Below are 17,545 nucleotides of genomic sequence, written 5' to 3' on the forward strand. Positions count from 1 at the left end.
ATAAACTCTCACTGCTTAACTCTCTCCTTACCAGCAATTTTTTCGAATTTCCCCTGAAATATCACAAGACCCAATACAAAAATAGGTTCTTCTTCACTCGGAAAAACATAAAAACAGCAAGTACATTCTATACATAATATTCATCAAATAAATAAGCTCTACAACGCAATGTCAAGTTTTTTTTTAAGCTATGGCGAAACATTTTCTTTAAATTCTGTGATATACAAAAGAAATTAGAATGGTAACATTGTTGATTTATATCGTGACGAATGTGATGATTTTTTATGAGTGGTAAGGAGAGGGTTAATGCATCACTTCTATGCAGATGACACTCAAATTTATGACTTACATATTGCTAATCCTTTATCGATCAAGAAACAAAAATCTGAAAAATGCATTGAAGACGTCAAGGCATAGATGGAAGGAAACTGTTGGAGATTGAATGATGAAAAGACAGAAATTTCGTTGGTTGGCAGTAAGAGAATGAGGGGGAAAAGCGTGTGAAGGGAGAATTAATGTCATTTGATGCGCTATAAATTTCGTTTATCAGATAAAAAAATCTTGGAGTGTTGCCTGGCAGCGATCTTACAATATGGAATGCCAGGTCAGCTTTCTGAAAAAGAAGCTATTATTTGAATTAAAGATAATTAGTAAAATTCAGAAATTCATATCAAAAGAAATATGACAAAAACTTATATCTTCATGTATTTTCGAAACGACTACTGCAATTCAATTTTGTCGGGTATATCAAATTGAAAATTAAAAACATTGCAAGTCAGTCAGAACAATGCAGCTGGATTAGTTTTAAGGAAAAAGAAGTCACATGAAGCGACCCCACTTCTTTAAGATCTGCACTGGCTGCCTATCGTTTGTAAGATTGACTACAGAGTAGCAACATTGGTTTTTAAGTGCCTCTATGGATCTGCTTAAAATTACCTTAATGAACTTATTGAATTGAAATTCCCTGTTCGGAACTTACGATCAGCCTCAGATGTGGTCTTGTTACGCACGCCCCATAACAAATTAAATGCAGGTAAAAGAGCTTTTTCATCATCTGGCCCCTCCATTTGAAATAAATTTCCTTTTTAGATTAGAAACTAAGAATCCCTGGAGGCACTCAAAAGCAGGCTAAAGACATATTACTTTAGAAAACATTTCTTTGCTTGTTTAAAAAAATGCATTTCTATGTTGATAGCGTTTTAAATGTCGAATATGCCTGTATCTAATAGATGTAGCCATTGTTTGCTTAATGATATATATTTTAATTTTGCAAAGCCCCTAGAGCTCATATTGCATGATATATTGGCGCTATATAAGTGTGCAATATTAATATTATTACTACTGTTACTACTATCACTACAACTACGATTGCTGCTGCTGCTGTTGCCACTATGACCACCACAACCACCACCACCGTTAAATTAAATAACTTATCTTATAACCATTTCAGGGAGCAGGAATCACACACTCAAATCCGAATCGTAAACCTGGAATAAGAGCATTGTACACAATACCAAATGACATGAAGGACGGGGAGTTGGTCTTCATGTAAGTTTCATTGTGGATCATCATTTTAAATTATAAGTTAAAATAACGTACCAAGATATGTTTGAAAACAAGAGAAAAGCCACATAGTGGAGCTTGAATAATATAGCTTTATGAGAATTTAAATTTCTCTGCCTCAATTTGGAGCGATTTAGATAAAGATTTAGACAATCGATTATGCACAAGTTATCATTTCCCCATTTAAAGTTGTTTTTGGTGTAATTAATGATATCTGGTGAGATAGACATAAACAAAATAAAACAAACAAAAAATATAATTTTAAAAATCAACAAAATAACAACAACAAAAAAAGCCCAAATTAGATTGACAAACAAACAGAATTGTGCTTTTAAGCCGTTTTGCTTAACGACACACACACAAACACACACACACACACACATACTTGTATGGCATGACTTGTCAGGACCATAATTTCACACATGACTTGTGGGTACCTCTATTTCCAGTGGGTTTAGGAAACATACAATACGTTGTATTGGTGGACAAAACAGCCGTCTATGATGGCAGGTGTCGTTTTTTAGAATACGTCAAATAACAAAGGTTTGACTAGAGTATGTTTGGGCCTCACTTTACACCATCATTGTAGGGACATTGTGTAGTCATTGTGAGGACTTGATGAGACAGGGCATTACTAGTGGGGACTCACTTGGTGTGTAAACTGTGCACATTTATTGCAAGGACCTGTGTAAACTGTGGCCATTACTTGCAGGGACCTTTGATGTGTCTACAGTAGACATTACTTCTAAGGACCTTTGAGAGTTTAAACTGTGGCCATTACTTGCAGGGACCTTTGATGTGTGTCTACAGTAGACATTACTTCTAGGGACCTTTGGGAGTTTAAAATGTGGCCATTACTAGCAGGAACCTTTGATGTGTGTCTACAGTAGACATTACTTCTAAGGACCTTGAGAATTAGATGCCCATCTATACGGAAAAGAATGTAAAAACAAAAGAAGAAATAGGACATTAAGATAGATCGGGATACTCCAAACAAAAATGTTCCTAACCTTAGGCTGTACCCGACTTGCATTACTATTGGCATATCATTTTTCTAGTCACTATGTCTGTATCAGAATGAAATGCAACCAAACATTCACTGCTCAGTAGATGATATCAGAACAATTCTGTCTTCATGAGGCTTTGAAATGATGACACTACAGGCCAGGTATCTACCAACTAAACTACCATATGGATCCTGATGTCAGATAACAATCTATCTTGTACACATTCGAATCATGTAGAACTGACCAAGTGAAAGTTCTCCCTCAATGCCAAGGGTAGGGTTCTGAACATTGACATATAATCATAAGGAGTATAAAGGGTGTTCAGTGGAATCCAGTCAAATCATCAAGACGGAAAAAATATGTTGATTTTAAATGAGGTTTGTGTTATTCATAATCATAGCCAAATAATAATGCCAAATAATGATTAATAAAGATTTGAAGTTGATTCTGGGGAAATTTTAAAATTATCTTATTAAATACAGTGGAAACTCCCAATAACGACATTCTCTGGATAACGACACAAATCTCTAGTCCCTAATCTTATACTTAAATTATGTTCGTAGTGAAAATAAAAACTCTGGATAGCGACATACTCCCAATAAAGACATAATCTTCCAGTCCCAAGCGATGTCGTTATTGGGAGTTTCCACTGTATATACCATGATAATTATCAGAAAAGAGTGAAAAGAGCCATACTATAACTGAGGGAAATATTGAATTCCAATCTTAATTAATTTCAAACGAAAGTCCTATGAGAGCAGGAAGACTCAAAAATTAGTAAGAGTATACATCTTGCTCTCTGAGGTGTAAGAAGGGATGACAAAAATTACTTTTTGCATTATTGATGGGATGCTGCTAGTCTATGCCACATAACTTTTCTGGACGTGTCTTAGTATTCAACGATGGTACCCATTTTTTTCTGGATAGAGAGGGCAGAAACAAAGACAGCTCTCATTGAAGCTAAATTCGGGTCCTAATGAATAGACAGTGCTCTACCGTTTGAGATGCTCGAACCCATATAACGAAAATACAACAAGAAATAGTCCATTCTTGACGATAAAGAAGCATAAACAATTTTTATACATAATGATGATATATGTGGCGGAAAAAACAAAACTTAATAAACTAACAGTGGTTTGAATTGTGTGTTCAAGAGCGCAAGCAAAAACATCTGAGGTGAGACCCTGAAAACCAAAGGAACAGATAGGTAATTTGCTAGCGCACCAGGGCGTATTTTTACAAACACATTAATCATTATTAAACAATTGGTAAAATTGACTCCATTTTAGCAAGTCAATGCATCTAATGTTTTATTGAATAAAATGGTATGCCAGAACGGGGAATGAAAATGTGACTTCTCAATAGTTTGATTAAGCCTAGATCTTAACTCGTCTAATAAGCAAAGATAATGACGTGGAAAAAGATAGAATCACAAAACATCACTTTATACAAGTTAACAAATGTCAAAATAGGAATGTTGGTCTAATTAACAGAAATGATTTTGATAACTATTCTGCAAATTGTTTTGGTTTAAGGACTATTTGGCTAAAATCACTTTCAGTTCATTGATACGAGTATAACGAGACAAAATAAAAAGTAATTTTGAATACTTTTGTGTTCATCTGGTTTTGACATTTTCCACAATATAATGGTCAGAGATAACATTATTATCATCAACAAACAAATTGTCCTGTAATTGGACATATTATTATCAGTATCATTATTGAAAAAAAAATATGTTCATGTTTTCATATTGATTTTAAGTTGATGTCAAAAACAACATAGTATTGAAATTTTTATAAAGAGAGAGAGAGAGAGCGAGAAAGAAAAGAGAACGAGAGAGAGAGGAGGTCGGAGGAAAAAGTACTGATCACAAATTGCATAAGGTACCAATTAATTGAATTAACAACAAATGTCTGTACATCAAGGCGACAACAAGATAATGCTTAGTTTATGTACTACCGTACATACAATAACATAGGGAACAAATTTCTATACAAATTTCTTTTTTCTAGTTTGAACATTTTTTATGTAATATTTGATTTGTCTCCAGGGTCTGTTTGCTAAGATTGGAGAATTTCTCATAGCATTTTCAATGTTTGCTTTGCCAGGCAATCTTTCTAAAAAGAAAAAATTCCCTAATTCCTTTTCAACAGCTTTTCTTTCTTCCTCAGACCACCCTTTCCTTTCTTTATTCACTACTCTGTTTGTGATTTTCTTTGATTTATGAGATTCTCTAACAGTATCAGCCTCCTGACAGTTTTCAGTGTATGGCATTATCGTCGTACTATCAGGGGTCATGCTGCTACATCCTGTGTCACCGCCTTGAACGCAGTCGTCAAGGTCATCCTCATCAGCACTTAATTCCTCTCCATCAATTGCTTCGTCTTCAGCAAATTCCAGCTCGTCTAGATTCTTTCCCTTACACTTGTCAATTTTTCCTTTCTCCAGTTGCAAGAGAATCTTACTAACTTTAGCAAGTTGCATCGTGTCCTCTGGAAGACGATAGTATTCTTTATGAACAGACTTGTCATGCCCCATGAAGGCAGCCAATGCTTCCAGTTCATTCTCCTTCAAATCAAGCAGCTGACATATTGTTCCAATATGTTTTCTAAGTGCTGTAGATGTCAATAAGTCTGGCTGATCTGCTCCACATGCAGTGGCAAATTTCCTGAGAACATCTGAAGTTCTAAGTACATTTTCACCTTCACCGATAGCACCAAAAACATATGGGTTATTGTTAGCAAGCCCACTGGATTGTCTGAAATCGAGGAGCAAGTCAATACTATCCTTGTGAGATTTGGGTAGAAGAACTGGCACTCGTCTCCCTCGCTTTCCTCTAATTTCTACCCTTTCGAGTTGTTTGGCTAAGTTTCTTTCAAACTTACTCAAACTCTGCAGGATTTCCCCTTGTAGAGATTTTCCTGAAGCCAATCCATTCTGATAGTTTTCAATTTTCATTCTCTGCATCTCACCGCCTCTTCGTCTGTTAAAAAGAACCACCTGTGCTAGAGCAATCTCAGCTAAATTTCTCCACGTATTTGGGTTTGGGTGTTCACGCAATTGTGTTATTGCATCTGTTAACTTGGATTTAATGAAACAATATAAAAGCTGCACATCTTTTGCTAAAGGTAGTCTTCTTGCTGTGTTAAATCTTCTTTTGTGAAGAGTGTGCAGAGCTCTCGATGATATTTGATGTGACCAGTCAGAAGAATAAAGTTTGGTAAATGCTTCAGCCTGTTTCTCTAATAGAGTATCTCCTGATTGCAAAGCCTCTGATTTCAAAATGTCTGCACAGGCTTTTAAGGAATGGCCTAACTTTAAAGCAAGTGAAGGTATTTCATAAATTCCAGTGATGCAATTGTACTTTGCTAAAACTTTGACAACTTTGACAACAGTTGAAAATAACAGGGGGTCAATGCACTGTGTAATATTTTCAATTTCACATTCGTTTTTCATTTCATTCAAAAAACGGCCAATTTCTCTCATTTTTTGTTTTATGTACTGGTATTGATGTGGCTGGTCTAAAAATTTAGAAAAAAGATTTTTCCCATACTGCAAAATGACACTGTCATGGCGACAAAGGAGGGAGATCCTATCGGAACTCATTGTGTTTCAAATCTTTTCTTCAAAATCACTATTATCGTCTTCCTGTTTACTTGAAAGTAAAAGAAAATTTGTATTTTTCTTTGAGCTTTTGGTTTCATTATTGAAGGCAGCACATTTTTTCTTGTGACGCCATAAATCCTTCCTTAGAAAAAGTCCAAAACATTTTTCACAGGTTGTAAAAGCCTCTAAGTTGTCAGTTATTGGTTGCCTTCTAGCCGGAATCAAAAAAACCTTTTTTTGCATCTATCACTGTTTTGTTGTGTTTAAAATCCCCACGATGAAGCAATAACTGCAATTCCCTCTTTCTGTCCTTGGTACCTACTTTATGGGCTAAAGCTTTTGCCACTTCAATTTCCCCACTATGTACACTTTCTAAATGCCTAGCCATTTTAGCATAAAGTCTACCACAATACAAACAAGAATGTCGTTTGTCCCATTTTCTTTTACCCCCCGATCCTCCTGGCACCATTTTCTGCACAGTCATGTCATCTGCTTTCTGTGGAAGGTCAGCCTCCTGATCATCGAGCTGTGGGAGAGGGATGATGACAGACTCGCTACCACTTTCTACCTCACTCTCTGCAACACAAACTAGACTTGCAGTTGTAGGACTTCTTTGGTGTTCATTGGGGTCTGAAAATGCAAAAATAAAAAACATGACTTCACTTGCTGTTGTGCAATTCAAAGTACTTATGCATACCATGTAGACCCCAAGTGTCGCAATAGCCGAGCGGATAAGCCATTGCACTGTGATATGGGAGATCTGGGTTCGAGTCCCACTTTTGGCACTGCAATTGAACCTTGGGAGAGGTTATTTGCACACACTGCCGCTGCTCTTACAACGACATATGGTTCACGGAAAACCAAAAAATCATTTCCCCTTCTCGGGGTGAAATATTTCACCAAAAAAAAGTGCTGTCTCAATTTTGTAGGTTAACATGACTGGTTACAACTGACTCATTTGGATAGAATAGTAGACTATCTCAAGGCATTAAAAAAAAATCATTCTTCTCTTCATAAAACAATTTGGTAATAACCATGCAATACAACTAATGCTCAAGGCCATACATCTGTGTGACATGTGGGATTGCACCAGTGTTGTCACAGTATAAAATGAGTTACAAACAGGTTTCAAGGGATCAAAGTACGTACTATTATGGGTAAATTAGAGTATATTCCTGCTTATTGTATTTGGATTTTAAATCTAAAGCATCACAGGTTCTTATTTACCTTTGTCATCAGCATCCTCAGGATCGCTGTCTGTTTTGCAGCTAGAAGAACTCTCTCCTGAGCTTTCAGGGACATATTCGTCTTCACTGTCCATTTCTGAAATAAGATTGTAAGAGGGAATGATGCTTGCTTGTATCTTCAAAACAGTTTGTTGGGTTTAATTTTCAGGTTTTTAAGACATTTTTAACACAAAAAAGATATCAATTATCTAACATAATGTACAAGATTCTTCTAACTCAATACAGTGGGCACCGGATTCAACGAGGTCGCATTCAACGAGAAGTCGGATTCAACGAGGGATTCAGAAATCCCCGATTCCCGGCCCTATATTTTCTTAGTAAATAAAAATGCATCCAACGAGCATCCTAGCTCCTAAAGTCGCATTCAACGAGGTCATTTAGGCCAGACCATTGGCTTCAGGCCAGAGCAATGCTACCCACAGAGTGGCACAACTTTCATTTGAACGTCACTGTTTGCTTGCCTCCACAAAACGAACGTCTCATGTTGTCCAATGTGTAGTACGTGGTTTACAGTAGTACGATGCTACTCAGCCGTGTGTCGTGTAGAATTTTATCTGGTAGGTATTCCTATGTGTAAGGCAAGAGGTGAGTCGGTCATAGACAACATGTAGTCCCTCTATGGAGTGGGTTGGTAGAAATTGTGAGGCGAGGAGAGGATGGGTAGGTGTATTTACTTCGATGAATGAGGAGATGCTGGCAGCAGACATGTGACGTGTAGTGCCATGGTTAGGTCATGCGCAGCTAAGATTTCATCACACAGACTTAGTGTTAATTGTGATGGTCTCAGTTTTGTATGAATAAAGGACAAGGGCTAATCTTATTAATAAAATACATGCATTGAAATGCAAAATTTTTTTTTTTTTAAATATGTAAATAAATAAAATTTTAAAATGAAAAGAAACAACCCCAGAAGAATCCCGGTGCCGTAATGTGCTCGTCAAGGAAGCTAAATCATAAATCTAACTTTTTCATACTGATTCATTATTTATATTCCTTGTTTAGGACAAAGTCGCATTCAACAAGAGGTCGCATTCAACGAGGTCAGGGGCCCTGTCCCAAAGACCTCGTTGAATGCGACTTCCACTGTAAACAAATTGATACTCAAATTTGTGATATTTTAGTTAATTGTCCAATGCGTCATTCACTATTCCCCAAACAGCAACATTTTTAAAACGGAACATGATGTATCGCATATTTCTTCTGAAGACAGAATTAATTCGGCATTGTATTTGTATCTTTTCTATTTCACTAAAAACACCTCATCACAGGTTATTTACCTTTGTCATCAGTATCCTCTGGATCGCTGTCTGTTTTGCAGCTAGAAGCACTCTCTCTTGGGCCTTCGGGGACATATTCGTCTTCACTGTCCTTTTCTGAAATGACCATGAAAAGTATATATCAAAACATGTGTGCAAAATTGAAATGAAGTTTCTCTTTACTCCAGAGAAGCAAACATCAGATATATTGTAGATGTAATTCTCTAACCATATAGTCTGGTTATGTCTTTGAAAACTAACTTGGTTAGAGAATTAAATCAAGGAGATGAAAGTACAATAATCAAAACTCTTTTCTATAACTGACCCCCACCATCTTCATTTATGTTACAGACTAAATGAAAGAGCAATGCCATCATTCTAAACTCAATATTGTGAGAGGCAGAGGAAGAGAGAGAGAAAGAGAAAAAGAGAGAGATAAAAAGATTATTTCATTTCAAAATGCAGTATCTAAAAGAAAGGATATGATTTCTATGATAAGATTATCAACAATAATTTTTCATCTTTGTTGCAGAGCACTGCTGGTTGTTTGGCCTGGCAGTGAACTTTCTCATTAATGAGGGGAAAATAAGATATTTTTGGCTCACTCTATGACAACCCAGCTGGATTGTCCAAAGTTAATTAAGAACCGATGGAAAGTTGTTAGTGATAGACTATATGAAATGTAATAGTAATACACATTATTAGAAACCAACATGAGCTACTATTAGGCCTGTAATGACTTACTTTCTTTTTCTTATCTTTAATGTGAGTAAACAGGCATTCAAATACGTAACTCCTTAAAGGACTTCATGCCAATAAGACCAGAGCCTAACCCTGTAGCTCGGAGCTGACTAGTAGCAATTTCTTGTTACGCTTTGGATAGGACACTGGTCTTTTGAAAAGTACTTTACACCCATTTCCAATAGGTCTAATGATATCCAGCTACCCACTTTCTGCTGGATAGGTAGGGGGATTGGAAAAAATTCTAATGTCTTTTTTGCCTGAACCTGGAATCAAACCCGGGATATCTGTGTGATAGGCCACAACTCTATCAACTGATCTCAAGGGACCCTCAATTGAGCATTTGAATGCCATGTAAAAGTTGACAAGCATTCAAGAGGTAATAATATTCCTTTTGGTTTGAGTGGTTAGAAAAGCAAAATGAAAATGATAAAATCAAACTTACTGCAATTACTGCCTATTTCTTCAGGAATTTGTCCACCACGACGAGGAGGCCTTAAGTTCGCACATCTCTGATTCTGGAACAGAAAATATATTAGAATAGAGGATTAGAAGTAGACTTATGCAGCTATATATATGTGCATTCCAATCTGGCATCTCTCAAATGGCTCTACCCAGACTGACAGTCAACCAAAAAAAAAAGGTACATTGTTACACAAACATAATACTATCATCTGCATTTTTTGCTAAATAGGAGCCTAAAATTTGCCAAAAATAACGTCAAAATGTGCCAAAAGTGCCAAAATTTGCCAAAAAATTGCGGGGCAGAGTTAGACGTGATATGATATTTAACCCTAAACTCCCCATAATCCTTGAAAAAATGTATGAAAATTAAATGGTTTCCAATTTTTTCCAACTTTACTTTTAGATAAAATGGTGTTTCAAATGAAATCTATTGCCCGTTATATCCTGACAAATAATATCATTAATTCCAGCTAAAAGTGAAAAAGAAATCACAAGAAAACGTTTTTTCAGAAGAAAAAAAATGTCAAAAATCGGAAAATTTGCCAAACTTTGCCAATTTTGTGAAATTTGCGGAAGGGCCCGGAATTTGCGGCCGCAAAATATGCAGATGACAGATAATAGCATTAAACTATGAGCATACTTAAGAACGACAACTCAGAGCAAAAAAGGATCTTGTTTTAAACTAAAGCATAAACCTAGCCGAGTCATCTCAGCCAATTAGAAAAGGCTTCGGTCATAATACATATTCCATGAATCAAACAAAGCAGGTCTTTGAATAGATAATTATTAATTAATCAATGACTAGAAAACTATGTAACCTTCATATCATTAACAATGTAGTTACCTCAGTCTTGTCTTTTGCTTTCTTTATCATCCCAGAATCGGAAAGTAAAGAAAAAACTTCATTTGCAGTTTTCAACGGTTTCTGAAAAAAAGAAACAATACAAATACATAAACTTTTATCAAAGAAAAAAAAATGTAGTGAGTGGTTGACTTTAGCCATGTAAAAAACATTTATTATACTCCAATTTGGAGGCTTGCATTTTAAAAACTCATCCCTCGTCAATTACAACAGTGGCAATTACAAATAAGTAAACCAACTAAGTAACCAGAAGAAATTAAAAACACATAGATCAGCAGATGAATCATAAATGATTCAAAGTCTACGTAGCCAAGAACTGTCAGTGTCTTAGTCTTAGTGTAGGCTACCCAGCCTACTGCAGACTGCATAGGAATTGTTAATTTTTTTTTCTTTTGATATTAGGGTTTGCAACAAGTAAAGGCATGTTTTAGAAGGTACTTTGATACCTGCATGACTCAAAAATGGGCACCTGAAATAGGGCCTGTGGCTGTGACCTTATTTTTTATTTTTTGATAGCTTCTTCTTTCTTTCTTATTTATAAATATGGATTTTCACGATGTTTGTGTCACATGCAGCTAGGCTTAGAAACTTGACAGGCCAGTCAGCGCCGATCACAAGTCTGACGTCATGGGGGATTTCCTTGGCTGCTGGAAATGTCAAGTTCGCGACCAGCGTGTCCAAGATTTCGAGCGTGTCCTTTCAGACTGGGGATTTCATTCGGCATCGTGTGTAGTTTGTGTGTGTGTGTGCATGACTTTTTTCGTTTTCTTTTCAAAACGGGGCCTGATAGATATGGATGCCAAGTTGGATTATTGAAACCCAAAGTTCCCGTATTTTTTTTGTTTGTCGCCTCTTGCTTTTCGTTTTATACTAGGAGTTTGTGTATACTTCTTCACCTGAGTCGCACCGCAACTATTATTTTATACAGCTGCCATTTTTGGAATTTTCATTAAAAGGCAGCAGTTGTGACGCTTAGTTGCGACTGAATCGTATCGTTCTTGCGGCTGTTTTCAAAACTGCTTTTTCACACCATTTCATAAAGAAGCAGGAGTGAGTCGCAACACAACTATTACTTTTTATACAGCTGCCATTTTTGGAATTTTCAATAAAAGCGCAGCAGTTGTGATTTTTTTTGACAACGGCTTCCTTTTACGGCTTTAATTTCACATAACCGCATCTGACTATAGTCATTCTCCCGACACGCTTTTTTTTTGCTGTATATGAAAATAGTAAAAATAGCAGCTATAAAAGGAGAGATTGTTGCGATCCGATGGCGTAATTGTAAAGCAACTCCTGCTTTATTGGGAAATGGTGTGAAAAAAGCAGCTTTGAAAACAACTGCAGGAACGATGTGACTCACTCGCGACTAAGTATCATAACTGCTGCGCTTTTATTGAAAATTCAAAAAAATGGCAGCTGTGTGCAAGTAATTGTTGCGGTGCGATTCACTCCTGCTTTTTAGTGAGATGGTGTGAAAAAATCAGCGTTGAAAACAGCCGCAAGAACGATATGACTGTCGCAACTAAATATTATTACCTCTTGAATGCTTGTCAACTTTTACATGGCATTCAAATGCTCAATTGAGGGTCCCTTGAGATCAGTTGATAGAGTTGTGGCCTATCACACAGATATCCCGGGTTTGATTCCAGGTTCAGGCAAAAAAGACATTAGAATTTTTTCCAACTGTCACAACTACTGCCTTTTTAGTGAAAATTCCAAAAATGGCAGCTGTATAAAAATTATAGTTGCGATGCAACTCATGTGCTATTTAACGGCTTAGTCGTATCACAACTGCTACTCTTTATGTGAAAATGGCGCAAACAGCAGCTATAAAAAGCAGCATTTGCGATGCTACCTGGGCACGCCTTCGCATCGCGAAATGGATCTTCTCTAAAATCGCTGTCAACCCCCGCATCCCCCCCCCTCAAATCACCAAGTTTTCATCATTTGACAATGAAATTGCGAAAATTGCAACACAAGAGTGATATTAAATCCGACCAAATTAATTGTGCGTGAAGATTTTTTTTTACATATCAGAATTGTGAAACTTGGCATTAAAATCGCCAATTTGTCCTATATGGCAGGAAACCATTACATGTCATTACACACGTCATTAGTCATTACCATAGCACACATAGGTTTCGCTAAGGTCATTACACTACACATCTCACTCAACTGCCTTCATGTGCCACGAGTGAGAGGCGCCGGGTGAATGGGGTACCCCATAATATGTCTGTGAATTAGCATTGCCTCTGTCGGTGGGGATTCCATGGCATCCCATGACGTCACACAGAAATTAAGCAGCCAATCAGCAACGATCAAATATTGCGATCAGCGCTGATTGGCCTGTCAAGTTTCTACGCCTAGCTGCATGTGTTTGTGTCATTGTATTTAGTTTGCAATCAGTAGTCCATTGGTGTATGTTTTGTATAAATTGTAAGTGATTGAATAATAGCATTGAGGATGAAACAGGAATATTTCAATTGATAACTGAGGTCAATTATAAAGCTTGTCCCTTTTTATTAATTATTAACATCATGACACTAAACTTAAAAATCTTATTCGATGATGTATCATAAATGTCATGTCCCAATTTCATCCGGCATCAGAAATCAGACCATCCCTGCAGCAAGCTGTTAATAATGTAAATCGAATTTCGAGAAATTTAAGATAGGTACCAGATTTTGTTTTTGTACTAACTTTATTTCTACAGCATGGAATTTAAGTGGTATCACTGTTCTTGTGTTGCAATACCTTTCCAATGACGTATGTCTTGGTCTTGATTAATTTTGAATTATTTTTTTTTGTCAAGTTCAAAGTCCGGTAGCACTGCTCACTGCACTGATGTGGGGAGAGAAATATCGACCCAAGAAAATCGTGAATTGACTGGGAACCGCAACACTGCGATATTACTATTACCTGAATTTAAACTCTAAAAATAATAATAAGAGAAGGCAGCCCTCATTGCTAAGAATTTAACGCGGAAATCTTAACAATCGCCGATGCCGATAGCATAGCCATAGCGCAGAGCTCTAACTCTAGGCTGATGAAGTCGTAATTTAGTGATTTGTTTAGTTAGATTGGTAAGAGTAAGAATCCAAAAAATAATTTTAAGAGATCCGATCCCGAACAATTAAAACTAGACTTGCTTTTTATCCATATCAATAACTAATTAAAAGTGGGAAAAAAATATTTCTTACCCCTTTTTTACGTTGAAAAGTCCACATCTTCGCCTGTCAGCCGAGCGCAGCCATTGCAGACAAAAACTTCCGGTTGGCGTCTACCGTTTCAAACTCTTTTTCAGAAGAGCGGTACAAGACGCACACCAACGCAATTCAATATTTTCACACACCGTAAATTGTGTAAAATCCACACACACGTTTCAAGTAAAACGTCATTATGGGGACTTCGATGAAATTTGGTGAAATGGTTCAGGGCGTCAAAATGATGGTTTTAAACCAATACCATTATGGGGACCCGAGTGTAAGGCCCCACAATGACAAGGGTCCTCAGAACGTTGGTGTGTAACCAGGTATTGGTCCCCATAAGTAATGCCATACAAGAACACACACACACACACACACACACACGCATGCACACAGAGACACTTATATATATATATATATATATATATATATATATATATATATATATATATATATATATAAATATATACATATCTAATATGTTAACTACTAGTGACTCCCACAGATCTGTTTCAAGCCTTTTACTTTGGACAATCTACGGGGAGTGAAATCGCAACACACAATTATAAATACTACGAAATAGTAACAACAATAACGATTTCGCTCCTCGTAGTTTTCCCAAAGTAAAAGGCATGAAACAGATCTGTAGGAGTCGATAGTAATTCAACTATTCTATTTATATATTATATTTTTCGCTCCATTAATATTAAAGGAGCACTTAATTTCGGCGGTTTATATGTTATTCCTTTATATATTATTACTTTTTTACTTAATCCTCTTCGGGCCTTGAGGTACATAGGGCATCCACCAGACATCTCCATTTTTTTGAGATCGGCTGCTTTTGTGGTGTCTGTATTCCAGGACAGGCCTGCTTCCTTTAATTCTTTCTCCATAGTCGTTGGCATGTTTCTTTGGGTCTTCCCCGCTTTCTCTTCCCATTTGCTGTCCAGTAGAGGGCTGTCTTGGGAAGTGACCCTTTTTCTATTCTGGCCACATGATCCAGCCAACGCCATCTTCTTGTTTTTATTTGGCTTTCAATGCTAGTGCAGTAAGCTTTCTTTAATAGATCCACTGTTTTCATTTTTGTAAGCCAAAATAAATAAAAAATTATTTTTAGACACTTGTTCTGAAAGGTTTCTAGTTTCTGTGTTAAGGAGGATGTCATTTTCCAGCTTTCACTTCCATAAAGCAGTACACTTAAAACATTGCTCTTGCATATTTTTAGCTTTATCTTTCTCATAATTTGCTTTGATTTCCAAAAGTTTTTCAGCATGCCGAAACCCTGGTTTGCCTTTTGAATTCTGTGCTTGATATCGTGTTCTGTATTTCCGTCGTTTGTTATTTTGGATCCAAGGATGGAGAACTCTGTTACCTCTTCAATTATCTGTTCATCTATCCTAATTTCACTGTCATGTTTTGGATACACCCTAATGTACACAGTCTTATCGAAATTTATTTTCAGTCCAATTTTCGATGCGTTCTTGTGTAGTATGTTTAGTTTCTCTGAGGCATCTCTGTGTGTACTGGAAACTAATGCGATATCATCTTCGTAGTCTATATCTTCCAGAAAGGATGTCAGTGTCCAGCGAGTGCCTCTCTTCTTACCATCAATTGTATTTTTTCATGAGCCAGTATATAGCCAGGTTAAACAGAAGCGGGGATAGTATGCAGCCTTGTTTTACACCAATTGTTACATTAAAGCTCTCTGTTAAACTGTTTCCACAGATCACTTGGCATTGGTAGTTGCTGTACATTGTTTTTATTAAGTTGACCATCTTCATCGGTATACCATAATGGCGATTTTCCACAGGGACTCTCTGTGTAAGCTGTCAAAGGCTTTTACAAAATCGACAAAAATGGTGTAGAGGGGGCTGTTCCATTCAATGCTTTGCTCCAGGATTTGTATCAGGGTAAATATGTGGTCACTACATGACTTCCCTTTTCTGAACCCTGCTTGCTCTTTTCGAAGAATGCGAGATGAGAGTCTTTTCAGAAGGATTCTATTAAAGATTTTGCTCGTTACGGACAGGAGTGTGATTCCACGCCAGTTAGCACAATTTCTCTGGTCTCCTTTCTTGGCTATTTTATGGATGATGCCTTTCATCTAATCCTCTGGTATTTCTTCCTTTTCCTAAATGTTGCTGAACAATTTACTGAGAATTTTGGACATTTCTTACGAGTTCGCTTTAAACATTTCCGCACTGATTTTGTCAATATCTGGGACCTTGCCATTTTTTGTTGTTGTATTGCCTCGTGCACCTCATGCTCAGTGATTGGACCAAGATTAACCTCTACTTCCATTTCTGCTTCTGGGATATATGTGTAAGAAGATGGGTCTGATCTGTTCAGAAAGTTTGGGAAATATTCTCTCTATCATTCAATTTTCTCCTTTTCATCTGTGATGACACTACCATCTTGGGATTTTAATGGTTTCTCTTGACCAGAACTTCTGTTTCCCGAGAGCTTATTCCTATGTCATTGGAACTGAATATATACTTTGTGTAATGCATCTTTTGGGCCCGTTTTTATGAAGGCTGACTAACGTTTAGTCTCTGACAAGTCAAGGACTTGAAACAATCGCGTTTTTTGTGAGCTAACCAAGCAAATTCAAGACTGTCACTAAAGTTTCAAGTTAGCTACTCTTGTAAGTTGTTGTTTAACGTGTAACGGTCAATAGTAATGTATCTCTATTGAAACGAGCTGCACAATCAAACCTATGGCAATCAGTATTCTTTCTAAGTTCTGTGTGTGTTGAATATTGGAATTTGGCTTTGCGAAATAACCTTTCCACAGTGTGTGGTTACTTCACTAAAATTCATTAATGTTGGTGCTTCATAAGTTCAAATTCAAGCTTAACCTTTAACGGTTAATTTGCTCTATATTTCTTTTGCTTCAGCTTTGACCTTTCTGGTCCACTTCGATCGATTGCATCATTCTCATTCACCTTCTGCAGTTCAATATGTAATTGATTAGTCATGGCTACCGGCGTTACACTTAGGCGTGAATTTATTCAGTTAGGAAAAGAATTGGGCCTACTAGGTTCGAACCCAGCTTAGGACTCGAACACACAACAGGCACAAAACCCACCGCAGGGAACAAGAACTTGAAAAGTAAATCATATTTTAATCTTGGGTTTGGGGGGGGGGGGGTTTCCATTCAAATTGTTGACACATTGAAATACCTGGGCACATTCGTAGACTCTGGATTGTCGGTGGATTACGTGTTTAGTTAAATCTCTCTTTTTCCAACTAGGAAAGATAGCTTCCATTGGACGGTTGGTATACACGAGGATCTGACCAAGCTTTTGGTTATGTCTCGTATACTCTTCTGTTTGCCATTTCTCAGCAATGGAAATCTCAGCCCGAGCACACACGTTTCTTAGGCTTTCACAATTTCAACAGATTGTAAACGGATATATGTCAGTGTTAGTTATATCTCCCATTTTAATTTCCTCACAGAGCCACAGTAGTAGAGACGAAAGACAGATACTGGACGAAAATACTTGCTGATCCCGTCAAGATTGTTGCCGAAAGCGGTACCAGCAGTGTTACAGCGGGAAGCAGTGGGAACAACAACAACAACAACAACA

General features: G+C 37.0%; 2 protein-coding genes across 4 annotated transcripts in view; one reads left to right on the forward strand and one right to left on the reverse strand.

Annotated features, from left to right (window-relative positions):
* Window positions 1-17,545, forward strand: part of LOC144978858 (putative ferric-chelate reductase 1) — a 113,304-nt gene that overhangs the window by 25,749 nt on the left and 70,010 nt on the right. For both annotated transcript variants that reach the window (XM_078925438.1, XM_078925447.1), the window contains 2 exons: window positions 1,451-1,548; window positions 17,415-17,545. The exon at window positions 17,415-17,545 is cut by the window's right edge and continues 137 nt beyond it. In XM_078925438.1, the coding sequence (XP_078781564.1) occupies window positions 1,451-1,548; window positions 17,415-17,545 (229 nt within the window). The remainder of the gene's footprint in view (window positions 1-1,450; window positions 1,549-17,414) is intronic.
* LOC144978843 (uncharacterized) lies at window positions 6,260-14,048 on the reverse strand. Of its 2 annotated transcripts, XM_078925412.1 has the most exons (6): window positions 13,951-14,048; window positions 10,733-10,813; window positions 9,869-9,941; window positions 8,704-8,799; window positions 7,407-7,502; window positions 6,298-6,809 (listed from the first exon to the last, which is right to left on the reverse strand). In XM_078925412.1, exons 1-6 carry the CDS (start codon window positions 13,975-13,977, stop codon window positions 6,391-6,393), a joined length of 792 nt encoding a protein of 263 aa, XP_078781538.1. In that variant the 5' UTR covers window positions 13,978-14,048; the 3' UTR covers window positions 6,298-6,390. The 2 variants fall into 2 exon arrangements, with proteins under 2 accessions (XP_078781530.1, XP_078781538.1); XM_078925404.1 differs by lacking the exon at window positions 13,951-14,048 and having other exon boundaries at window positions 6,260-6,809; window positions 10,733-11,037.

The sequence above is a fragment of the Berghia stephanieae genome, chromosome 1 (assembly GCF_034508935.2).
Source record: "Berghia stephanieae isolate SIO BIC M18660-M18661 chromosome 1, UCSD_Bste_1.3, whole genome shotgun sequence".
In the NCBI taxonomy this organism is placed as follows: Eukaryota; Metazoa; Mollusca; class Gastropoda; order Nudibranchia; family Aeolidiidae; genus Berghia; species Berghia stephanieae.